A 27,429-nucleotide genomic window follows, 5' to 3' on the forward strand; every position below is an offset into this window, starting at 1 on the left:
TGAACAGTACCTTCTACTCTGAAGCAACTGCCTTCCCCTTTCAATTTCTTATTCTTTATAATTCTTTTAAAAATAAATACATTGCTAAGCTTTTTAGTTTCAATTTCACTGATAACTTGTATTGCAACATAGCACCCTTTTAGAGTTGTGTTTATATGCACACCTCCCAAACACTGATAGGATTCCTCTGGAACATTTTGGGCACCAATGCAGAAGGCACTTAAAATCCTTTACCTGTAGGACATCATGATTTTTTTGTGTGTGACTAGATTCAGCGAGGATTTCTGTACAACTGGCTTCATTTCATAGATTTGGGAAGAAGAACTACTTAGAATCATAACATTAATTTTAGCTTTAGTTAAGGTCTGTTTAATGTGAAGTGCCCACTTTACGCTGGCAGACAAATTACCAATGGGGCAACTAGAGAATGCATGAATGATAATGTACAGACAAGCTTTTTATTATTTATTCATAGAAAACAGTGGGTTTTGGTGTGCTGCTTTGAAAAATGTTCAAACTAGTAGAATATAATGAAAGCACAGTGAAAATTCTATTTCATTAACATTTAATCATAAATCGCTCTTTAATATAAAACATAAAATAAAAGTCTGTCATAAGCATTTAGGTGTAGGGAATGGAAAAAGTCTGCAAAAAGGGGAAAGGAAATATTGCAGTGGTTTTCACTGTTCCTGTTGTCTGTCACTTCAGAAGAAAAAAATAAGCAAAGAAATGACAGTCTTCAGCCAAATCTCACAACCAGTCGTGAAGAAACCACTTAGACAGCTCTCAACACCTTACATTTTACTGGCTAAAAGTATTACCAACATCTACAGACAAGGAAACAATTATTTTAGCAAAATCACAACAGCTCAGGAACAGTAATCTGCATCAGAACTCTGCTACCCAGGAAAAAAAAAATCATCAGAACTTCAAGCTTCCAGAGTAAATTCAAAAGCTTTTCCATGAAATAACTATCACCAAGTTTATAGTATAACAAGTATTCTCAAATTCCCCTTAGAGGGATACAAGAGTGGTGCACAAATACCCAGCTCTTACACACTACAGATCTTCAAGGTTTGTAGAACTTTAGATCTTTATAAAATACTATGGATTATTTCTCTTTTCAAGATCTCTTGTCAGAGAGGTCTTATTCGTTACTCTATAAATACAAATTATATTTGACCAGCAGTAAATCAGATATTATATTACCAGTACTGACTTGAGTAACATCATACTGTCAATTAGCAAAATACATCTGCAGACACAGAGGATGCAGGTCACAACACTTTTTTAGGTTTAGACAACCTGCACATCCCTGACAAAGAACACAGCACAGCAGTTCTCTTTATTGAAGACCATTTATCAGCAACTGCTATGTGCAAGACTCGGAGCCTTTCTGATAACATAGGATCTTCCTCCTCCTTTAACCGTTCTTTCTTTACCTACCAAATGGCAGGCACCACCTGAGCAGAGCCTGTACCTGCAACCCCTTACACGTTTCATTGTCAGTGGCTAGAAAAGCGTGACTCGTCAATGGCAGTCTTGCCACACTGAAATAATTGTTCAAGAAACAGTAGAAAATAAGCATCAATTACACTATTGTGCCTTCTTTCTCCCAATCATCATTAAGAATTCTGACAAGTCAGCCAAGCAACCAAAACTCTTGATACATTTTGCCATAAAGCAAACAAAAAAACCCCACACCCAAACAAAACAAATCTAAAAGCACCTTCTCATCTGCTTTGCTTATGTCCCAGGGGCTCCTCAAACAACCAGCTCTGGCAGCCTGCTCAGGAAATGAGCATTTAGGCAACACAGGTTTTCCCAGAGGCGAGATTTTTTTTTAAAGGAAAATAAAGCCCTTGGAGAATGCTTCCTTTAAGCTGCCTTCTCTGTTTTACACTGATGTGGATCCAGCACAAAGCCTCTGCTATTCACAACTGAGTTAGGAAGGCTGAAGGGAAGCAATCCTCCAAGCAGGCAGGTTCCAAGTCCATTTTTTTCCCAGTCAAGCTTTTTGCTACCAGGTAACCCTACCAAGCATTCTTCCACTGAGTTTTCTGCTGAACAGTATGATTTTGCATGGAAAGGAATTGACACTGTGGGAATGAAATGATAGAAGTGCTGAAACCATCATTCTTAATTGTGGACCATTATCTCTTAACACATCTATAACCCCAAAGTGAGCAACTTGTGATTCACAAAGCAATGTTACCTTGCTGTGCTGCATGTTGTGCAACAGTTAGTCATGAGTCTATGAACTAAATGCAAAACTTCCCATTTAATCGGAACAGATCCACACCACTTCTGGATGAAGGGCAAGCAGACTTATTACTGTTACCTCTTGGTGTCAGTTCTTTTCTTGCTTATTGTTTTCCCCCAATTACTGCACATTATTTTTTTATATTCCCCCTTCAAAAATGGTTTCTCTTCCTCCTATCTGGGCAGGTTGGTTTACCTTTGTATGGTTCTACCTAATCAAGACAATCAACATAAACTACCCCGGCATTTCTGATCTGTAGCTATCCTTAGCATTTCCTCTCTTCCATTTCCTCTGAACAGGTATAACAAGTGCAATAACTTTAGAAACAAAATCTTCACAATTAGAGGAATGTGAGCTCTTTCTGTTGACCATTCATTTCCAAAAAGTGCTTCAAACACTTTTAAAGGAGAAACAGCCTATTTCTTCTTGGAGTGTATTTATAAAAACCAAAAATTCTTATATATATTTGTGACTGAGTTACATAAGCTTCGAGATTATCTGTACTTTTTGTTCAGTCTTTATCAGAACTCCTAAATCACATCTGTTCTCAGTTAAGTCTCATCACAATTCTAATTCTGAACTTATGACCATTCACAGCAGATTTCACCTGCTTACTGCTCAATTCATGTTACATAGCCTTATTATTTGCTGCAGCCAAAAAAACCCCAACTCCACCAGTTAGCTCACATAGCAATTTCTTATATCTTTCCAAAGTAACATGCCATTATATATAGATGGAAGTCCTCTTGAAATTTTGCAATCAATTTATCTAGTAATCTACCATCATCTTCAGGCTTACTATGTTGCAGTACAGATTGCTGATATTACATCACTATAGGTTACTTGATTGCTAGATCTCCTGTCACACTATTTGTTTCCTAGAAATTCCCAACTCATAGCTTCCAGGTTTTGGACATTTCAGGATGAAAGGATTCAAATACTTTTGCTTGTCCCCTTTTGGTGGACACTTTAATATAATCTTGACAAGGCAAGGATGTGATACATCCGTAGGTTCGTCAGAAACCCTTTGTGGTCCTAATTAATTAGGAGACTCTTAGGCATTTAACTTTTAAGCACATGAGCAATTCAATAGGCTTCAGGGACACAGAGGTTATGTCCATTTTCCACATGGTATAGTTGCAGCCAGGTTACACAGGTGCTGATGCTGGGCGTTTTTGACCACATAAGAAATTTCACTAGGACTTTGGTAAGTTACAGTACATACCAGTTTTGAAATATGCAGTTATAGTCTGATACAAGACTGACTGCCTGTTCTACATAGTGCAGGCAATGACAGATATTCTTAACCTTGTCCAAGGTGCTCCTTTATAGACTCCATTTTGATTTGCCTACATTTTAACCACACTTTCCATTTCAAAGTCTACTTTAGGCTGAAAAAATTCAGAAAGATCCAGCTGAACCCAGAGTTAAAGTGGATGCTAGAACCAGCAATGGTGTACCCCTTGGGAATACCCACTGACACTCCCTTTGTGCATTCTGAATGCCTGAGAACAACAAATACTTTCAGGTATTAACAATTAGGCTTCGGGTGTTTTGGTGTCCAAGAATAGTGGACACATCTGACAAGTTTTGGTCTTAATACAGGAATTTCCCACCATGACATGGGAGAAAACAGTAATTAATATTTGTGAAAAAAAACCCAGATATTACAGAGACAACTGTCACAGAAAATCTTATATTGCAATTAGTATCTTTACATTCAGTGAAAAGTTTCTATCATATGCCATGAAAAATAAGGCCTTGTGTTACAGTATGAACAGTGAGTATAAAATGAAATATTGAACAGCTGCTCATTCCATGAATACCCTCCATCCAGTGTAACAAATGATACAGGAGTCATGGCAAAAGAAGAGTTTGCAATCGTGCAATTAAAACCCTTATTGGAAAGCATATGCAAAACAGCTCGAGCAGCCTTAATTTTATGATTTCTTAACTTCTGACTGCTTAGCCCTTATATGTTTTTTAATGTTGAGAATTTTTTATTCCTGTAATTAGTAGTAGATACTACACAGGGAGAACTTCCTTCATTATCCAGGCAAAGGGCATGTGGCAAAAGGCCTATATAGTATTCTCAAAGCTCATTTGTATGGGTCTGGAATTTCTCACAGTCTGGGCTGCCATTTTTCCCACTTTATGTTCACAAACTCCCTTCTCGATATGCAGTAGCGTATGTTTGTGGTAGTGAGGGACAGATGCTCAATCTCAACAAAGATCAATGCGGCTCCAGGGAGCACTGTAGCATCTTTTCTTTGATATTAGACTTCGCTATCCTGAGGCTGTTCCTATGTGGCAGTTTATGAGGTTGCCAGTCTGTCTTTAAGATAGCTCTCTTTATCTTATTTTTTTAAATAAGAATGTATATTTAAAAGACATACCTGTCCAATAATAAGGGGCACTACAACAGTCATAAACAGCTGCGAGAATATAGATGTAAAAGGCACAGAGGAGGATGATCCAAGCTGCAAAATAAAAACATACCATTAATATCGCACTTTTTCTTAGTATCTGCACATTTCATACATAGATATCACATACTAGTATATATTTTATTTTACACACAAAAACTTGGAAGTATGTGCACAAACTTGGAAGTATGTGCACACATGTTTAGTTGTTAAGTCCCAATAAAATATTTGGTATTCCACGATAACAAAACTAAAACAATCTCTGGTTGACTATTTTATAACCTAAGGTGATAGTTCCATCATTATTCATTTAACTGAAACCTTGCTATACATATATGCCAAGTAAATTATATAAGCATTTGTAGGATGACAGTCTAAAAAGACAGGGAGTGAATCTTCCTAATTAGCTCAACTAACCTTATCATTTATACAAATATCAAGCAACAAAAATTGGTGTAGTTGTTTCAAGAAATAAATAAAAATTAAATAGTGAAGACATTCACGTTTTATTTCAGTGACAATAAAAAAAGAGATCTACTGAAAGTATATAACAATTGTTTCATTAAGACAACTAAACTGTGACAGGTTTAGTCTTCAAATAGGTGATCTCTTTAATTATGACTGTAAAAGCTAGAAGTATTTTTTTAAAAAGGTGCAGGTAGAAAAGGTGAACAGAGTGGAATTTCTGCAACCTACTTCAGAATGCTTAGGTAAATATGCAGTATTTTTTACATTCTGATTGGACTTTTTTTATGCCAAGTCATGGAAAAATTTAATGTAATTTAACATATCTTTAACAGCAATAGAATACACATTAAGAAATATATAGTAAGAGGACTGAAACAGCATTATCAGAGCTTCCACAGACAACCATTTGCTTCATGACGGTAAATGACATAACATTGAGGATTTCACCGATCCACATTATTTTATATTTTGCACTTCACTTTAAAGATCCTCAAAACAATGCCAGAATTCAGAATCTTTTAGCTCCATCTAAATAACGCTGATTTCCTAAAACATTCTCACATATGTCATTCTCACACTCAGATTGCGTTACACTTTTGATGCTTAACTTCCTTTCAAGGCTACCTGCAGGCATGATAAGACAAGGTGATCACACAATCTAGTCACTTGCTGTAACTGTCAAGAAAAACCAACATACGGCCATAAAACCGGGTTTGGCGTGAAACCAGAATCTTCGGAAATTCAGAAAAATCAGAAATTTCACATACTGAAGTATTTTACTTTATTCAGAAATGTACAACTGTAACCTTTACCTGTTCTCTGATGAGAAAATGCCAGTTAAACCCCTCTGGCAGTGGTTTACATGTACGCGCACTGCTTTTCGTAAGTGCCATTTGTACATGCACTGCCTGAGAAAACAGCGAACATGGCTACAGGCTGTCTATGTGAGCTAAGCTTTTGGTGCACGCAGATGGCATCGGAACTGGGAAACAGCAAGAAATTGAATTAACTTCGGACATTAGGAAATCATGGGACTTTGTTTCTTGATCAGCCTAGAGTTTAAAAGCAGACTGCATCTGCTCTTTCTTTAAACATACTCCATCACGTGCTTTTTGTATGTCCCTTTCTGAATATGCTCTGGGTCCAGAGCCTTGGGCAGAACGTACAGGATATGGCTGTTTCCTACACATTACCTTAACTGGCAACATCAAGACTCAGTTTGGCCCTTTAATAAATGATAACATCGCATCCCCATCACCTCCCATCGTAACAATGTGTGCACAGAAGGCAGCTGGAGGGGACCTGAAGACGGTATCATCACCAACACTTTCCATCTGCAAGTAGGATAGGAGTGAGAGCACCAAATTTAAGGAGCCTAACTTCCCAAGGAGTCAAGAGGGAGAAGGGTGGGCTTGCAGGGGGAGATACAGATCACCCACACGAGTACCTGAAGCCAGGCAGTGCAGCTCCTCCACTCCTAAGGGACACAGGGCTCTCTGCATGACTCCTTATAGAAACTGGAGCAGAAAACTCCATCATACCACTCATGATCTCCTTGTTGTTTTAATTCTTCTGAATTAAGTAAGTTCAAGTAAGGAACTTCTGAAATTTTAAAAGGTTCATAGTTTTTCGAACTAGTTTTGGACTTATTTTTTGCTATATGCTGAGGAGCTAAAAGCGTTACTTACTGTGTATCCAAAGAAGCTTTCTCAAGTGAAAGTGAAGATTTTAAAACTTTAAAATCTGCCTGGGTCACAGAGGAGTGGATCTAACCAAGCAGTCCACATGCCAGGACCCTCTGCATAGCTTCACAAAACTATGATACTTCAGCAGTGGCTCTTGTGCATTTTTATAAAAACACTGATTGGATTTCTCTTGCTACATGAAAGTTTTATGCTCAATAGATGCATAATCAGTTTCTAAGTCAGGAATGAAAAACTGTTCAACAATATAACACACTGCTGAAAAAGGCAGCCATTCTCACAGCAATAATCTTGCCAACTTTTTAAAATATTACTTTAAATGCAATGCCTTCAAGCTGTGGATTCTTATGCACGTAGTATATATATATATGGATATGTTTTGGTTTGGGTGTGGGGTTTGGGTGTGGGTTTTTTTGCTTTGGTTCAGGTTTTTACATAATTAGAAACTGAATTACAGGTACTGTGCTGGGATGCTAGACCAATTTACCTAGGAAAAGTAAAATTGTTTCATTCAAAGAAACAATCCTCTAATTCAGGATATCAGCATATGGTTCTTCACCTCAACTTCACCCCACCCATTCAGGTTCATCTCACTGTCATCTCCACCACCAAAAGGCAGATATTTCAGGTAACTCTCTCACCCTATCTACATTTTAAACAAAACAGAAATCCACATATCAGTCCAAAGTGTCAAAATTAATAAATCAATAAATTGTTCGTTAATCAACCTTTTGGCCAGAGGAAGTTAATTCTTCAACTACATTTGGTTTGTAGGAAAAAACCTGCTCTCCTCCTTGGAGAAAAAGTCAAGTTTTTCTGCCTCTAATTTGACTCCTCTCCTGCACGATCCACACTATTTTTGATCCTGTTTCAGTTGTATAGTTGAGAACCATATTCTTCCACCAGTCACCAGCACCTTCATTGCTTTCTCCAGAATAGCATGGAACTAGCTTTTTTCTTGGTTCCTTATGAGGTCCTAACACTCTGCTACACCACACCTGGGCACAGAGGTTCAAAGCAGTGTGTTTGCTAGGCTCTACCCGCCCCCCCTCCCCTTCATGCACTGCTATGGTATTAGACCTCCCTGTCCCACTTATGGTACCGTCAGTACTTCTTCAGACAGACTTCTAAAATTTGTTCCCCTTCTGTGTATTATGACAATAACTTCAGCGGACTGCTTTTTATCAGAATCTATCTGTTACAGAACATTTATAAACTCTTATATTATTTTAACCTTAAATCTATTCCCAGAGAAAGGCACAGAAAATAAAGGCTGAAGAGAACTCAAGAACATCTTAACCGCACAGAAGAAAAAGACTTTCTAACCCAGACTTTGGACATACAGTGGCTAACCATGAGGAATCACAAATAATACAGGACAGACAGCTAATGGGTACACAATGTGACAAGGAGTCCCTCAACATTTATAGTATGCAAATTCATTAGGCTCACAAAGGTAAGCATCACACAGACTCTCAGGCATTGCCTGGGTTCCAGACTTCCTTTGAACTTGGATATGTTCGTCACATCCATTTTGAGAAAGAGAACTGAGGAACAGAGGAAACAAAAAGATTGATATAATGTTAATCAAACCTTCTTGTACATTTACAAATTAAAATATTCTGTCTGAATGAATCAATATGATTTTGCTCAGGTTTTAGTTGGATCAGGCTAAGTTCTGTGTTCCATTTGCTGTCACGAAACAAAGTTTTTTAAAGGACAACCTAGATGATCTGCATTGCACCAAAATTAGCATTTGTTCATATTTGGATACCCTCATCTCCATGTCTAAAAAACGAACCTTTCTTCACAGGCAAACAAGAAATAGCACTGTAAGAACTTGTATAAAAACATAGAATCAAACTGCTGATTTATAGCTGTAAAAAATAAATCAGATGGGAATCTCTTATGGGAGGTAAAACACCATTTAATGAAAAAGCTATCACAAATTTTCATGCCACCATATTGTCTATGCTTATCTTAGAAAATTTTGAAACAGAAGTTTGATACTGTAAAGTGATCGTTATGTGCTGTTATGGATAGCAGCATTTCAATTAACAGTTTATTAATAAAAGCCAGCCCTGACTGAATTTACTCACTATTCAAAAAAAGATCCTGAAAATTCTTGCTTAGAGAAAGGCACTTTTCATTTAAACAATCTGAGTGATTTCAGAAGGACAACTCAGATAAGCAGGAACTGCACCTTCTGCAAGTGTTTGCTGGATATGGCTGTAATGAAAGAGAACTCCAGGCAAATCTTTCCAAACAATTCTGTCACAGTGCAGTATTTCAAACCTGACCTGTAGCATTCTTGCTAATTTAGTTCTAGACCTCTCTTCTCAAGACAGTGACTGTTTTAAAAAACTACTGACAAATTATTTAGCGTGTTTCTTTATGAGTTTGTGGTAGAAAAGGTGGCTTATCCTTAATTGATAGGCAAATATAGCAATCACTGGTTGTGGTAAAAACAAAAAGCAAAACCCAACCAAAAAAAGAAACCTTCCTTGCATAAAAACAAGACAATTCCACTCCCCAAACTAGGCTGTCTTCATAAGCCAGATGCTCTATTCTCATCTTTCTGGCTGACCGTGGGTGTTCCCATGTCTACTGCCAGTGACTCAGAAGAAACACACCTCCTGCCACTCACACCAAATAACAACTCAGTGTCATGTGTGCTGCACATCCTGAGCCCACTTTGGAGGCAGCTGTCCTTTGGGGCCTTACTCTTCCAGTGTTCTGCAACTAACATGTTTCCTCAGGTTGTGTCTTTGTGCTCTTCATGCACCACCAGCCAGCTTCAGCCTTGCCGTTTGTTGAGTGCAGGCAAGGAAGCGAGGCAGGGGTGAAAACGGGGCAGAACTGAGGGGAAGGGTCACTGGCTGCTCTTTCATGTGAGACTGAAGCTTTTCTTTTGCACCTTCAGGTCAGGCTACTTTGATACCTGTCTTTTTAAATTGCGTGTTCAATGCTGTATCATCACTGCTTCTGCATCCAGTCCAGATACAACTGCCTTAGAGGCCTGCCTGGACCACCGCATGCGCTAAACCCTTTATATGTCCTGTTATGGACAACAGCCCCATTACAGAAAGGACATGTAAGGGGATGCATTTTTGGAAAAGATGCGGATGGGATACAGTTCAGTAATGAAGGACAATGAACAAGACTGAGCAGCTGAACTAAGCCCTCCCTTGCTTTGGACTCTTTTCCAGAACCTTTATCCTGACCCAGTCACAGTGGTGTGTGATGTTACAGCACAGAAGTATGCACATCACCTTCAGTAACCCAGGTACTTGGCTAATGGAAATGCTTTGCAGAGAATACACTGCAATGAGAAGTAACAGTAATGATTCTGAGGCTCTGGGAAGCAGGAAGTGTCTGCGCTACTCCATGGGAATGGTGTTGATGGGCTCCTATGAGTTCCATAGCACCCAGCTCTAGATTTCTGGTAGGAGGTCAAAAAAGATGAAATGATCATTCCTACATAACATCTCACAGCAGTCTAAACAGAGCTGGCAGCTCACTAGGATGTTCTTCTTACCTAAATGCTCTGCATATGAATAATGCCTTTACAGCAGTGGAGTATCTCAGTAAGGCAGTTTTTCTAAAAGATGCCAACTCCCAGTGACTGACGAAGAGTCATTGGTATGAAATTAATCCAGGTAACAAGTGACAGAACAGGAGGAAATGGCCTCAAGTTATGCCAGGGGAGATTTAGGTTGGATATTAGGAAAAAATTCTTCATGGAAAGGATTGTCAGTCATTGGAACAGACTGCCCAGGGAGGCGGTGGAATCACCTTGGAAGTGTTTCAAAAACACACAGATGTGGTGCTTAGGGTCATGGTTTAGTGATGGACTTGGCAATGCTGGTTTATGGGTGGACTTGATGATCTCAAAGGTCTTTTCCAACCTAAACAATTCTCTTGATTCTATGTATTTAGATTTAAAATAAAGCTTTTAATTTTACCTATCAAAAACTGCAAGTTGTCTGTTGCTTCAGAGACAGGGGCTAAAGGTACAACAGAGTTCATGTTCAACGGCTTGGCAGTCATGTATTTTACAAACAGATCTTTCATTGTTATTCTTAAAAATTAAAGGCAGACACAAATCTCTAGTTCTGCTAAGGAAAACAGATGTTCTGGTCTTATGGTACATTTTGCAAATTCTTGCATATTCTATATGCTTCTATGGCCCTGGGAATTGATTTGGCACAAATATATAAAAAAATAGCTGTCTACATACACCCTCCAGTTTTGTTCCCCCCCCAAAAAAAATCTCAGCATTTCATAATCAGAAGTGTTGAAAAAGAAAAGCTGACAATCTCTTAACTTTAGGATTTGCTTTCTCCCCCCCTCCAAACCCCCCAAACTGGGCAAGGAGACTGTATATTTTGGCATTCCCTTGTTAAAGGAATCACAGATGCCTAATGCCATTCCAGGTTCCCCTATGACACATTAAACACCAATCCAATCCAAACATACCTGTTGATTTTAAAGCCTTTTATAGAGCTACATAAATAACCATAGGTATTTTTAATCTAAAATATACCAGAGCAACTCTTCCATTTTACCATGGTACCACAATCTTGAGGGCTAATGTAAAGGAATGAGATCACACATAAAGCCCAAAGGCACCTAAATGGGAATTAGATGATTAATACCCTTGGAGGGCTGAGACTTAAGGACTAGTATACAAAAGTTCTGCTGCAAACAAGGGGTTGACTAACTGGAAAGAAATAAATTAGTAAATACAGGATAATTAAGAACAATGAATATTATGTATCCATGAAAAAGGCAGCTGTGACATACCAGAATAACTAAATCAATCAAGGCATGGGATACTTCTGACACTGCACAAAGCCTGAATAGGTCCTTGTGAAGAATACTGTGCAACTGTGCACAATTCTTATTACCTAGGCTCAACAAGGAATTAAAACTGTAGCAGGTACACAAACCACCTCAGAATAAGGGATTTATTTGGGTTTTGGTTTGTTTTTTTTTTTTTTTATTTATGTGTTAAAGGTTTGAAACGCATGGCTGGTTTAGTCTAGTTGACTGAAGACTGAGGGGAGAGGATACGATTGTACACTATGTCTGAGCCAGGGTGATAAATTTCAGAGAGGTGCTATTCAGGTGTGTGGTAACATTGGCAACGAACAGGTAAAATACCTGTCACAAATATTGGATAGGTTTCTGCTCAGAGACACAAGTCTAGTGTTGCAAGGGTGGAGGGGGGGCAAAAATCCTTACTTTTAAGTTGGATCACATTCAGTTTTGATGTGAACTGCACAGCATGGAAGAGGTGGACTGGATGCTCTTGGTATCCTAGTTCTATGATCCTGTTAAGGTATGTGGTTAGTTTCTGCTGTGTAGAAGCAGGATGTGTACTTAAAAGGCTCCCCTAGAATTGCATAGATGAAAATTTCAAGAGCAAACCAAAGCAGAAGGTTCCCTCATGGAAACATTACATATTTTAGTCTTCTACCAAGACACATTTACAATATTTTGTGTGTGTCAAGAAGAGAAAGGAGGGACCCTGTGATTCTCTGACTGTTATTTGTATCCAATTTATATAGCAAAGCCATAAAAGGTGAATTTGAAAAAGGAATAAAATGATTAAGCAAGTATTTCATGGCAGCCATAAAAAAGTTCTGGTTAATTTTAAAGGGTTTGGATCAGTTCAGAGAACTTTGTCTTCCCAATGATTAAAGAGAAAGGAAAGGAAACGGTGAGGTAAATAACCAGGTAGAAATAATGATGCAGTTTAAATCTTCCACATGAATGAGTTGATCTGTTAACAACTCATGCACTATTCTGCTTCCCTTCCCTGCCCCCCACCCCCTTCTCTGTAATCAACCTTTTGTCACATACTAGTGAAATCCATTAGCTGCAACTTCCTTATCAACTTTCAAAGCTTTGCAGCTACCAAAATATTTGCATATTTAACGATTCATTTGGCTAGTATTGACTCTCATTTACTGACTACTTGAGAGGAAAAACATGGCAGTATCTACAAATCCTGTTCTAAAAAAAAAAAAGAAAAAAAAAAGAGGAATGACGGGTCTTTTTAATAAAAAGATTTATCTGAAATACATGGGAGTGGAGAAGGCAAAAAAATTTTATATCAACAACTTTTAAAACTATGTTTTAATTTAAGGATTGTGAGTATAGGGGAAAGCTTTTAACTCCAGTATTTCAATCTGCTAGTTTCTTTCACATCCTTATTCACCAGTCATTTTATTTCACTTTTCTCTGTGCTATTTGCATGTAATTTCCTTCAGTTGTCCACTCCTGAATTCTTTCAGCAATGCTACTTTCTAGTACTTATGGTATCACTGCTACAATGCCACCATAAAAATACCTATTATAAAATTCAGACATATGAAAGGGCACCAAAAAAGAAAACATCACTGAATAAATCAAGGAAAGGAGCAAGCTGATAAAGCCTTGGGAAGATTCCATGTTGACACAAATGTCATAGTAGTCATCCTTGGTAAAACAGCAAACATGAGAGCAATGCATGACAGTTACATGGAAGTTTTTGGCAAGTGTATTTTTAAAAATACACATGAATTTTGCATTGGGTCTTTAACATTCCACATTAACTGGTTTGCATGCATACTTCTGAAGAATGTAAAGTACATAAAATGTAAAATACTTACTTATTTCTAACATTTTCTTTGATGGCTTTCAATAAAAACACACCTTGATTCACACACCTTGACTTTTGTCACTTTGATAGCTAACTGGCTGTGCTCCCAGCAACTGAACAGACCACATCTGTCAGGCGTCGAGTCTCGACAGCAAGGGTAATACCAAGAAGGCAGCAGAGCTGGGATACTGTGTTATAAATACCACAGCATCACATTTGGCTCCAATAGGTGTGCGAATGACTGACTTCTTGTATTTTGATACCAAATACAATCAACAAAATCATAAGCTTGTATGGCTTGGTAAAAATGCCAGTCTACACATGCTCAACTGACTTTAAGGACAGAAAAGACAACCCCATCTCAGTGCAGCTGGAAAGCAACAGAGCTATGTTCATATGAGAAAGGTGACTATGCATCATCCTTTTACACGGTAGTATAGTATCTATGCTCACTCTGCTTCCAGGCCTCCATCCTGTGCAATACATAGGCATATGAAATCCCTCAATGAAAATAAACCTGCATTCATACATATTCCTCTTTTTCATGACTAAAGTTACAACCTACGGACGTGTGAGACGATACAGCTACAACTGTTGCAGAGTGCAGTGCTCCTGAAGTTCTGTGTTTCAAACAAGACATCATAAAAAGGTGCTGACATCTCCAGGTTATTAAAGAGATCACAGCACTATTATCTTCACAGTATGATGACACCTTTTGTTTAACTGTCTTTTAGTACTGTAAATGTGCCCAAATGCAGCATACTTAAGAATTCAAACCATAAGCTGTTATTACAAATCATAAAATGTTATTATAATTGCTAAAGGAAATAACTAAACTGAACATAAAGAGCAAGTCATATAAGTAAAGATGGACAGTCATACCCAAGTGACTAACTTCCTCAGCTATTACTTAACCTATCTGTACTCATTATTCATTGATAGCAATACAGTTATTTCCCAAAAAAAGTTTAGCCTACACTTCAATTTCTAGTTGGCAGTCGTTTGGGTTTTTTTTCCCCCAAAATGCCTTTGAGAAAATAAAACTTATTTCTTTCCTTTAAAAAATGTCACGATCAATCTGTTACCTCTGGCTTCAGCTAAGTATATGACCTCACGAGAGGAAGACTGACAGCATCCTTCTCTGAGTATTTTGGCACACTGCCTCCTGATCATCACGAATGAAACTGGAGAACATTGCGAAGAAACGCAAACAGCATAACCTCATGTTAACTTGAAACTGATGTATCTTATAGCACTTTGTTTCAACATTCCAGCTCACCGCACAGATGAACTCTAATCAATTATATATAGTTTATGGGACATTGCCCATTTATAGTATCTTTGCTGAGAATACAACACATTAACTGTTAATAATACACAATGATTATTGTGTTAATAACACAAGGATGATGTTATTGCAGATTAACGCATCTGAAAGCCAGATTCAGTAGCTTTTTACTAGCGTTAATCAGAGGTATCTGTGGTGATCCACTATTCTTTGAATTCTAGCAAGGCATCCTTAGAAGGATACAGTCTGGTAATTATGTGCACATTATTTAAGGTTTCATTTAATCAATTAGAAGCTCTTAGAACGCTTTTTTTTTTGAGTAAGCTTTACACCAGAAGTTTCATAGTAGAAATACACTTTTCAGAAGCATAACTGACAATCTTATGTTTAACACCATTCATTTAAGATGATACGTTATTTGCATTAAATGCATTATTTATTATAAGCTTCAACATGCCTTTATCAATGTTGTTTAGACAATTTATATTTACGTTACTAGGCAATTATGAAGAGAAAAGGCAGTTCAGAACATTATATTCTCTGGTCCACCTAGGGCAAAATTTAACCCATCGTCACTTCCACAGGTTAAGCTACGTAACAAAACCAAGCTAACAGACAACAATGTAATTTATTTCTGGCAGCACTAAGGGTATTTCTCTCAGTGTATACAGGGAGACTAACAGGATCGCTAATACTATGTAGTATCCAGACTATTACAGTATGACTCTGTGGAAGAGTTAATGCTCCTAAGTACCAAATCCAGGAATTAAAATTCACTGAAAGCATTGACTTCAAAGGTCCCTGAATGGTATCCAGAAGCCCAGCTCAACTACTGCTGAGGTAAGGGACAGCTTTATCTTGAAAGCTGAAAATTCCACCCTTTATTAACTAAGCATTAAGGCTAAGCTGCATGACTAAACTCAGGAATGGTCCAGAAAAGATAACCAGGAAATTACTGGTCAGTGTTTCTCACTCCACAGTACCACATGAAATGATCAAGCAGCAAGTTGTAAACAAACAGAAGCTTGTGAAATGTGTGCTTGAATCCACCACATGGTGAAGAGGCCAGAGGTATCAAGGAAACTCAAAGGAACTTTAGAGGTTCACAAGAAAAAAAGGATTCAGCAGTACAAACCACTGACTGCCAGGATACAGGAACGTGCATCAGGGTGTGCACATTTAGTTCACTATCCTAAATACCCAGCACTGGATACACTGAACTTTCAGAGAAGGTGGACCCCATCATAGTAAGATGTGCTGCTGGGCTGACCAGAACGGCTGCTCTTCATGTGTCAAGTTCTCAGGAAAGACCTCAAGAAGTTTTAAATATTTATATACCCCAAGAGAAGTTCTCAAGTTTTGGGCATTGTGACAAAACCTGCAGGTTTTGTAACTTCCCCCTATCCCCTGACTAGTTTGTTTATCACTCCAATGAAAAAATAATTCATGTGTGTATTTTCCACAAGAACAGCAGCTTTGAGTCATGTTAGAAACTGCACAACAATTAATGTGCATTTTACGCGCTTCTCATACAAGTGTCTCCAGGGCTGGCAGGAAGAACAGAGGCATACGCTTTGCCATCCTGTTCTTGCACACGAAGTTTTATCACTTCTTTTGAGAGGTAACAGTGAAAACTGCAATTTATGGGACAGAGTATCTCAGCTGCCTGGGGAAGTGGTTGAGTCACCATCCCTGAAGGTATTTAAGACATGTAGATGTGGTGCTTCGGGACATGGTTTAGTGGTGAGCTCAGCAGTGCTAGTTGGACTCAATAATCTTAAAGGTCTTTTCCAACCTATATGATTCTATAAAGTCACCAAAGGAAAGATCTTTATCTTGCTTTAAAAAGTATGCAGATCATTCCTTAACATTTCAGTTTTACAGAAAATATCCCTTTTAGCTATGTAGGGCACCAAAACTCAGCAAGGTATAGCAGGGTGAAAGTTGTCAGTGACCAAAAGCAAGAGCTGAAGTTTCAGTCACCTGAACACAGGCACAGATCTGGGTGAGCGCCTGTGGAAGAAACGCATCTCCATACAGGAGGGAAGAGTACAGGAAAACAGTGAGGCAGACCATCTGGAATCAATGAGTTCAGTGCAAGAATAACAAAACTCCCATTTTTCTTAGAACAGTTATCTTTTTCAACCTACAGTAAGTCTATGGTCCCAATCATATCAAGAAAGCTTTGCTGGTGTGTATGGATATATACGATATGGTCAAAGCAGTTCTGGTGTAAACATAGCTACATCAGATGGATTACAATTTGTTACAGTAAAAAATCTTCCCAACACAGATTTACTGAAGCAGCAGTTGATAATATTACAACCACTCTCACAGTACTGTTTATCCCAGTTTAGTAGACACTGCTGTATTTGTATACAATACATATGCGGCTCGAGCATCCCTACCATAAACAGCATGCCACTTGCATGCCACTAACAAATTGTTTCAGGCTAACTTCACATTTACCCCACCTTCCAATGTGCTGGCTTACATACAATGCCATTAGTAAGATAAACATAAAAGACAACGTGTACCTCCCCTGAAATCCTTGAAGTGTTTCAGCCGATTTCCCTGCTCTTCACAAAGCCGCAGTCCTCAGTAACTTGCACCACATCATAGCATTTCTGCCAGCAAATCCTCAAGCACCAAGACTTCCTAACTGACAAGGGACTCACTAAAGCATCACTATCCATCTATTAAAACCTTCACTGTTTGCTGGCTAACACCCATATCTTTATAAAACATGAAAATAAAACTCTGTCTTCTCCTTGCCCTTCTACTATGAACTGTAAGGAACCAAGGCCCTGACTGAAATAAAACTGTCTTCTCCTTGCCCTTCTGCTATGAACTGTAAGGAACCAAGGCCCTGACTGAAAACGTAACAACTGAAAAAGAAATCTTGGAACAGGAACAAAGCAGCATCATATTTAGCGATACACAGGGGCTCCAGTAATTTGTCTTGCTGCTGCTGCTATGTCACTAGCTTCTACCACAAAAATACCCATGGGCTTAGATGTCCAAGAGCAAGGCTCAGTTTATCTGAACAGTGCCTTCTCAACTGGCCTGTCATACATTTTGGACTAGTTCAATTTCATCCAGCTCGTGTATGTGAAAGCTCTCCAAGAGATCTCCTGAGTGATCACCTTACCTGGCAAGTGTTTGTATTTTACCCAGCCTAATAGCATATGGTTTTACAATTCTGCAAGAATAATGGGGTCTGGTCCTCTCAGAATGAGGTGCAGGTAGCGTTTGCATTCACTGTGACATGCTTTGATGGCCTTTATGGAAGGCAGCTTATTTAAAATACTGACCAGAAAAATCTTCCTCATTATTTAAGCATTGTTAAATCACCCAAATTTATATCTTAAATATGCGGTCTAATAGGTGCAAGATTACCCAGTAAAAAGACATTTTAAGATCAAGATACTTACAAAAAGCAAAAGCAGAAGTGGAGTTATTACAATGCCCTGGAAAAAACAAAAGAAACAAAAATAGTCTGTTAGTCAGGGAAGCAGAATAGCCTTTACTTCCTTGTACCTTAGCGCATGGAAATACGCAGACATCATTCAACATCATAGAAATTAAGTAACAAGAAGTTCAACTTTGTTCTTCACTAGGCATGTTCTTTAACATCTGTATGCCGATCATTTTATAAGCCATACACAGTACAAAGTATCTTTTTTTACCTCTAGCTTTCCCCATTTTGCACCTATGCGCCTCTATTCTGAAAGATCCAATATACAGTATAGATAATTTATTTTGAAAACCATATTGCAGCTCTTCCCTCGCTATGCTGCATCTTAACTTCACTAAGCTGCTCCTCTCCTTAGGGGGAGACTTGTGATCCAGTCCCATGCTACCCAGTCCCAGGTCCTCTTCTGAGCAAAAGCTGCATCAACCATGATGAATTAGGTGTCACGACTGTGTAATGTAAACTGATATTCCCCAAGGAAATGAGCTGAGATCTCAAAACTCATTTCACTTGATTAGACCTTGCGTCTCACTGGTAGAAGGCGAGTCTTTCATCTAATTTAATCACACAGGACCACCTCAGCTTTCCACATCCCCCAGGCAGATGCAAGCAAAAAGATTTGTTGTCTTCACTGACAAGGAAGAGGTTTAAAGCTGATGATTGGACAAAATAGAGGATTTTAAGTTCCACGAGAGCAAATCCTAAAATGAGTTGTTTGGGTTGGGAGTTAACATGACATCCATCAGTTTCATAGCTGCAAAGAGCAATTCCCCATCATCCTTCCATCTGAATTCAATATTTTATTATTGCTTAATAAAATTCTATCATTAAATGCATGTTAATTCACAAAGCTTGCTCAGAAGTTCTCTAAGTCAAGACCAGACATGTTCATCCAGATATGTCTCAAGAATAACTAGTATTTCAGTTATTCACAAACATTCTTTTTAAAGGACAAAAATCCAAAACTTGCTCACATCCGTCTAAAAGGATGCTTATTTTCTGATTTTAGCTCCAAGTAAAAAACAATTAAAAAAAAAAGCAGTTGTCCCCTGCTTTTCATTTAACCTTGAGAAAGTAACACAGCTTTACTTCAATCTTTTGGAAGCTAATATAAAGAAAAAACTTATATGACTAGATTTGTATTTGCTTTCTGGGTCCACAAAACGTCACGAATCCAGACAGCCCATTTGACACCGAGAGTTCCTATTGCGCTCTTAAAAAAACTGCAACAAGTAAATGCCACAAATGAGAGCAGACAAGAAGGACTGAGGAGGCAACAGTTAAGCTGTGCAACTTGAAGGCTCTGCAGAATTTAAAAATATATTTTGAAATAAATAACATATGCCATATCTGACTGCCCCACAGCCTAGCTATCCATAATCATTTATCTTTTTTCAAATGTCACAGCTGAGATAGATCATAAAAGACCAGAAAGAAAAGCCGTAGATACAATAAGAATTGCTTCAGGGAGTCACTCACTGTTTACAAGGAGGCCTAGACCAAAATGCAGACAACAGTTATAAAGAAATATAGGTGTTAAGTATACGGGCTGTAGAGGAAGAAACAAAAGTTGAGTAAGGGAGGAGGCACAATGAGCTGAACTAACACATGTCTACAGTAGCATCTGTGATGCTGAGAACAGAGAACTGACAGTAAGATCTGTAGAATATGGATGCAACACAGTCATTTCATCAGAATGAACAAATTCCAGCGCCGCTACTAAGAACAAATGAGCCAGACTTTCCCCTTCTTCTCCTTTCCCCACCACCAACTACACTGCGCAGCTCAAATATTACCAAGTGCCAGAGTATTCCCTAAGAACCCTGTAATTTTGGGACGGCAGAACAGTGCTGCAGCAGGGTTCCGTCTTCAGACCTTCGCAGCAGCAAAGAGGAGCATGGATGGAGCTGGAGGTGAGACATCAAAAGCATCCTACACTCCAAACAAACATTGAGTGTAGGGAGAAGAGAGCACGCTGCCAGCTGGTGAGTGCAGCCAGCTCTCCTCCAAATCTGAAGGAATTGATTCAGTACTATTGGTCATTTCTTACGCACTTCATGGCTCAGTACGTTTCACAGCACTTTTATACATTACAAAAAAATACAAAGGTAAAAAACCCAAAACAAACAGCCTTCCCCTGTATCTTGTTGATAAATAAAGGTGGTATCCTTCCTCTTTAGGATGGGTCCTGGGACTTATTATGTATTTGCTTTAGAAGCTTAGTGATATTAACACAATGGGCAACAGCCACTGCTAATTCAAAGTGTTATGTCACAAAAGGAAACCTTATTTCTGTGACAGTAACACTTCTTCATAATTCTGTAAGTGGAGAGGAAGAGAATCCTGGTATACTACATAAACAGATTCCTGACTGAGCTTGTAGAAGACTCAGCATTCAAAAGGTCAATTCTAGCAGGTATTTCCAAAATTTTGCTATTAAGCCTGGTGATCTTCATAATCAGAAGCAAGTGTCCTGTTGCCTTACCACAGAAATTATTTACAAGTTTGAATTCTCCCATTTACAGCACATACGCAATTCCCTGGGAAGCTAAAAACCACCTGACAGAACAGCCAAGTTCATATTAAAAAATAGATGCTGTTGCTGAATCAGAGTAATTTTATGTTAATGTTTCATTTTGATAAGGAGCACCTGTCTGAAAAACCATAGGGATTACATTAAAACCAAAGGGTTTTTTTTCAGCCGGTGGTGCTGTGGTGACTCTGGTCGTTTATGGGTACAAGCAAGGCAAGACTTATTAGGGGAGGGAAATCTGTTACCAGACCAAGTGATAGAGTTGGTAAAGAACAAATTTGGGGCATGTAAAGCCCATTTATATGTTACCTGAAAACACTGATGTTCTTTTATATGCAAAAGCCCTTCTTTTTAGGGTTTCTGTTCCAGATTTGAAGAAGGCTTTACAAGACTACAGTGTATCTGTCTAACAAAAGGTTTTACCTTTCCTTGCACAGACTGCCTTGCTTCAACACATTACCTCTTCATTAGAAACATGCTCCTCAATATGCTCATAAGCGTTATGTGACGCATCCCAAGTCATAACCGCTAAATAATAATATATAAAGCACATGAGTCTAAAGCCTGCTGATAGAAAGTACAGATGAAATTTAGGTTTTGAAGGCAAACCCAAAATCCAATTCACTGAGAATAAAGAAAAGGTGGAAGGAAAACAGTTACCCTGCACAGTCCAGCTCACGCACTAGCAGAGGCTTCACAAAGACAAGTGTATTCTGGCAGTGGCCACCCGGGCAGTGCAGCTTTCTGAGACTATGACAGGCTGAAAAGTGCAAAGGGAGTTAAAAATTTTTAAAAAGACTATTGCTTCTAAGTCCACAGGACACTAACACCATCAGAGAGAAAAAAATAACTGAATTTGACTACGCTTTTCCCTGCCTTGCTTTCCAGGTAAGTGCTGTGAAATACATGGGAGTAGGAGATAAACAGATTGTAGCTTAGCACTTCCAGCTGAAGCTGAGCATCTGCCCTTGAGAATGCAAGGTCATTACACAGTTTTAGCATCTTCAAAATTCGGGTGGAGTGTTAAGCTTTCCGACTGCTGCCCACAACGGAGTCAAAGTTGTAAAGTGACTGCCGTTTGCTATCAGCAGAAAAACTTTCAAGAAATCCATTTACACCTCTGATGTGAAAGACTGATTGAATATATTTCAATGATTTTACTTGGAAGGGAAGAAAAAAAAATCTCAGTCTGACCGGAGAAATTGATACAACACAAGAGTCTGAATAGTCAAATAACTGTTAAACAGATTTCTTTTTACAGCAAAGATCATGAAACATGTCTTAATTAAGAGAGTTTAAATACAGGTTTGTGTGTGTGAGCATGTGCATAAACGAACACTTTAACAGCAACGACATACTTGGAGATCCATTTAATTGTTACTTGCCTTGTACAGGTAAAGATGTTAAGAGGTTTTCTATAGGTTTCATCCAGTACAGCATTGCTGTTGAGCAGATATTAAAAAGTGTTTATTCTCCAAAAGAATATGTAGAATCAATACATGTAATTGGCTGCCAAATCAGACAGCAAAAGGAAGTAACATAATGGATTTGAAACTATGATGGCAAATCATTAAGAAATTATGCAAATTGTAAGAAGGTGGGCACAGATCCAGAAGGACACATGGTAGAAGACGAGTAAGGATTATGGTAATGAGGCATGAAATACATGTGAACTTTCCTTCGTTTCCTTTACCCACAAATTTCCCATGCAATTTTTCTTCATTCTTACAGGTCATCAGTATAACACGCATGTGGCAATTATTAGTGAAAAAAAAAACCTTAACCAAAGTCATGCATGACTTGTCTTAAGTAGGGCTAGAAATAAATTTTTAAAAAAAAAGGGTTTTGTAATCAAGGTTCTGAACAAATGTGTATTCTCTGAAATCCATTATCTACTTCTGCTTAACTCTACAGATGTTCTTGAACGCTTCATCAGAGCAAGCCACAAAAGGAGCAAAAGCATAAGCAGCATTATGTTATGAACTGAATAAAAATTAGTAAAAAGTTAACTGGGCAGCATTTCCACTACTACTGATATGGTAAAGTGCGAGAAAAATTACCATGAACTCTGGATAATTTTATCGGAAGACAAGCATGAATGAGAACTGAAACTCAATCTTCATCTGTGTACAGCAGTATTTCTCATATGGTTTTATTTCAAGAGTCACTGGCACTTTTTGGAAAGAAAGAGCAATCAAAAAAACCCAGCCTGTTCCCCCCCCAATAACATCTGTGTAGGTTTTCCAGTTACATGACAGAGACTTTGCCTTGAAACATATACTTCTATTTTTTCTTACATCTTTTGTTTCCTTGCTTTTGGGCTTGGACGTGTGTTTTTTTAAAAAATACATATATTTCACTTTATTTTTTGACAAATCTGCAGACAACTTTGTAACGTTTTACATTTCAAAACAGAGCCTTGCAACTTACCTTTTTTGGAACCATGCACAACCTCTCGACAGACACCACAGAACAAGATAAAAACCCCTACACTACATAGACTTAGTTTGTTCCAAACCAGAAGAGAAAAAACCACTAAAAGTCAGGTTGGGACCAGGCAAGCTCTTGCAAAACCATCAGCACGTGCCGCATGAAAGAGAGGTTCTAACAGAGAAGGGCCTGATAACAGGCTTGCATAGGCAACTGTGAATTTTCCATATCTCAGTTTTCAAGTACTAAACTATTTTAACATGATGATTTCAAGCCTGTAAACTGAAGCTGTTCGGAAAACATTTCAGCACATTCGTATTTGGATCAAGTGGCTGCAGGAGCCTATTTGAGACAACCTTTTTCTGGGTTCTTTAAACAGTCTTTAGTATTTCTGTAAGCATGGCTAAGCAAACTGTGCTGTTCATTTGTTCCTATTTAAAGCTGACAATGCAGGTCACAAATTTTTGTGGAATGAGACGTGGAACTCTATTTCCACAATAAAACATAGCTTTTCATCCCTTTCAAACTTCATGTCCATGTAAATGACGTAAGTTTTGGGGTTTTACCTCTTGCAAACTCAAGAGATTAAATTGGCACTGCACCTTCTGGTGTCCTTGTAATTTCAGTCATTGTGCCACGATGAAACTTCAACATCCCTGTGTTGTTCCTCCATGGATATCACAGAAGTTCCTGATAGCAAATAATCACTTGCCTTTTGTCTTCCAATTTAATTATTTTCAAAATCATTTCAGGTGCAAAACAGAGGCCTTTAAAAGTCTCCTACCACAGGTCCCTCTTCTGTCAGCTACTCCAGTGACATTGCTGGTTCTGAAATGGCTTATTCAACTGTAGGACTTCAGAATAAATTATGTAATTTATTTCTTTATTGTCCTGCTTTATATCAAATGACTGATATGAATTCTGGGAAGAACAAAGGCTTATGAATTTATGATTTTTAGGATGCTAAATACACTCATCATTCCCCTAATAAATAAAACGAAAAATCTGAAAACATAGTGAAAAGGGCATGAAGTTAAATTCACACATTTTTTGTCAAATTCATAAATACAACGCCAAGGCAAGGAACTATAATACAAAATTGAAAATACAATTCTACATAACCCTAATTCAACTATAATTATAAATAGGTACCGCAACAATAGCTGCAACTCATCCAATCAGGTCAACATTGGATTTTAATAACAAAACTGTAAAATTAGAAGCAGTATGTCCAAATGGTTTTTGCTTTATCAGAGGGTAAACCAGATTTCATACCAACTGTGAGATTACTGTGAATCGTTCCAGACATTGTACCACCTACGTTATGTTGTGTCAACCCCATGGCCTCTACTGTGGGAAATTTATTTTTTTAAAAAAAAAAGGGAAAAAAGTAAAGAAATGAAAAAAAGAGAGATAAAGTAATATTAAAAAGCACACTAGCATCAGATAATAGTAGAAGTCAAAAGCATTTCCATTATCTATTAATAATTACTAATTGCAGATGTTCCCCTCACACATTTTTTGCAAGTATGAAATCAAAATGGAATGAAAAGCAATGCAGCCAGAATTTGGTTCTTCCAACACAACAGAACCTAGAAACTAAGAAATAAAGTGATATTAACTACTGGCAGTAACGCTATTACACTTGTTACAGATTGAGTGTAAAGAATAAAACCAAAAAGAGAAAGTATTTTCTTCAGTAAGGTTGAGGTTCCAGTATCGGATTGAGAGTTAAACCAGGAGTAGGAAAAGAGTACTTCGGAAAGGTAAAACTCTATGTAAGCCTAGTTTGCCTGGTTTCCCAGCAGAGGGCATCTTCAGCACATTACACATTTTCTTCTCATATAGTTCAGAACACAGTAGTAAGGACTCTGAAGTTTTAAAGCAACTATAAAAACTTCTTGGGGCTTTGCAGGTGATACTGGAATAGTATCTGGAATGATGCACAAAATACAACAAAAGTCTGAATCAGAGTTGGAAATGAGTGCTTTCATCAAACATCCTGAAACCTCGTAACCTATATTATCAGTATTTTAAGAAAACCTAAATGAAATTCAGCTATGTGGGAGCTGTCTGCCAGCGCATGGAATAGTTCCTACAATGGGTTGGGGCGAGCTGCTGGAGAAACTGCTTCTGGCCATACTTTGCAAGTGCTGTGACCTCCTGCTACTGCAGCAGCTCAGCAGCGCTGTGCATGACCAAAGGAGATTTTGGTGGGCCTTTGTTCATGTGTCGGGAATGGGATCAAGCCACATTCCCCACCCAAACTTGTAATGCCTTCCTGCAACTTTTTGTTGTCTCTCTCAGGCAACACGTTCCAGTCAGCTGTTTTGTTAACATCTTTGCTGCATTCAATGATACCGCCAAGCCTGTAGCTCCAACTGTTTCCCATTTCCTCTTCGGCTGTTTATTGCTGACCATCATTCCTGCCCTCAAGACTTCCTCTCCTATACCTCCCACCTCCATGAGGATATTTTAAAACTTCTTCATATGCACGATACTTTTCCAAATTCCAGCTCATTAAACCATTGTCTGTTCCTATTCAAATTTATTTTTCATGCAGTATCAGCAGAGAACAAGACCACTATAATTCTGCATGTCAGCATAGGAACTGAATTTATACACTGCCATGAGGTGGGCCTTCCTTAGAAAAAAAGCCAAAAAGGAACTTCTCAATTGTCCACACTCATTCATTTTTCAGACTAATCCCCTTGTCTTTGCAAAAATCACTTCAACACAATCCTGTAATTTCTACAACACAGGCAGGTTCCCACACCACGACCCCAGCGGGGCTGAGGAGGAAAGACACACAGCTTGTAGTAAAGGTATCTGTAGGTACAGGCATGGCCCTTTCTCAATAAACGGTTTAATGTACAATAAGAATATAACAAACTCACTGTTAGGTGCTTTGGAATGTGCGTTAGATGAAAGGTATGTTAGTGCAGTGTTAAGGACGTACCACAATTTCTCCTTTGTTTTGTGCATAGAGAACAGAAATACAGTTAACATACATTTTAGAAGAAAAGGTATTTTTCTTCTAAAATTTTAAGTCCGTTTTCCTGCAGAAGAAAGTTACCAAGGATCTAAATTTCTTCTGTATTTGGATCTATGTCGAGTAACCACCAAATTTTAATGTTAATAACTAAGTTGACTTTACCTAGCAAAAGGTGCCAGCCCCAGCACCTCTGCTATCACAAAACCACTGGCAATACGAAAGGATGGCACACTAGATGGTGCTGTGGGACCTTCCAGGGAAAAGAGCCTCCTCCTAAAACAGAAGTTGTTGTACTGTTAAAATTAGCCATACAGTTCACTCTGTCTTTTGAAATACATTAAGGAGTACCAAGCCACAAGAAGAGAAACCAGAACCATAGAAATGGTAAGCAAACATTCTGCTTTCACTGATACTGCTTTTTGGAATAGCAAAGTGTCCCTCTTCCACTGGAATGGCTTCTCACCTCTCCCTCCCAAAACATAAGAAAGCAGTTTTTATGCTCTAGTTTTCAAAGGGTTCTACATGTAAACTGAATTGAAATAGTGATGTCTGAAGCCAGAGAGCCAACACAGCAAGGTCCCCACAAGCCTCTTCCTTCCTTCCTTACAATCTAGACCCATTCACGCTCTAGCACTCAGTATTTTACTCCACTGAATGTTTTCTTTAAAAAAAAAAATTTAACACAGTAAGCTCTGCATTAAGTGTAAATTATCTTTTTCCTGCCATGATAATCAGCTGTGTGAAAGAAAACAGAAGTATAAGGGAAAAAGGTGCAGAAACCTAAGGGAAAAGCTATTACAAATACTACAGAAATGAGTAGTTACAAGCAGTTATCAAAACTGATTCTACTTATTTCTAGCTTTCCTTGTAACTGAAAACTATTTAAGTAGAACAGTTTATGTATAAATACACCATCAACATATGAACCAAAGCACATTTCATTTTGTTAACATAAACACTATGTTTAAATAAACTCCTAGGTCCCTCATTTTCCTTCATGTTTTCAAGAACCTCAAACAGTGCAAGTGCAAAGCTCTGTACAACCCCGCTTTGACATACAGAAGAAAATAAGAACGTTATATAACGGTCAGGAGTGTTGTGCCAATAAAAACCTCTAAGGTTAATTATGTATCAGTAGTAGTAAAACACTTTCTTAGCATTGCAAAGGTCTCTTGGTGACCTGCTGTTCAGGAATACCA

General features: G+C 38.2%; 1 protein-coding gene across 11 annotated transcripts in view; it reads right to left on the reverse strand.

Moving 5' to 3' along the window:
* SLC10A7 (solute carrier family 10 member 7) overlaps positions 1–27,429 on the reverse strand; it is a 154,986-nt gene that overhangs the window by 35,828 nt on the left and 91,729 nt on the right. For 7 of the 11 annotated variants that reach the window (XR_008745640.1, XM_055795023.1, XM_055795019.1 and 4 more), the window contains 2 exons: positions 18,232–18,267; positions 4,660–4,743 (listed from right to left, as the gene is read on the reverse strand). Coding sequence is in view for 6 of the 11 variants with exons in the window: in XM_055795023.1 (XP_055650998.1) it covers positions 4,660–4,743; positions 18,232–18,267 (120 nt within the window). In the remaining 5 variants the exon portion in view is untranslated. Of the gene's footprint in view, positions 1–4,659; positions 4,744–18,231; positions 18,268–22,226; positions 22,248–27,429 lie in introns of those variants that run through there. The other 4 variants (XM_055795018.1, XM_055795025.1, XR_008745641.1 and 1 more) reach the window with 3 other exon arrangements.

This window comes from Falco peregrinus, chromosome 2 (assembly GCF_023634155.1).
Source record: "Falco peregrinus isolate bFalPer1 chromosome 2, bFalPer1.pri, whole genome shotgun sequence".
NCBI lineage: Eukaryota > Metazoa > Chordata > Aves > Falconiformes > Falconidae > Falco > Falco peregrinus.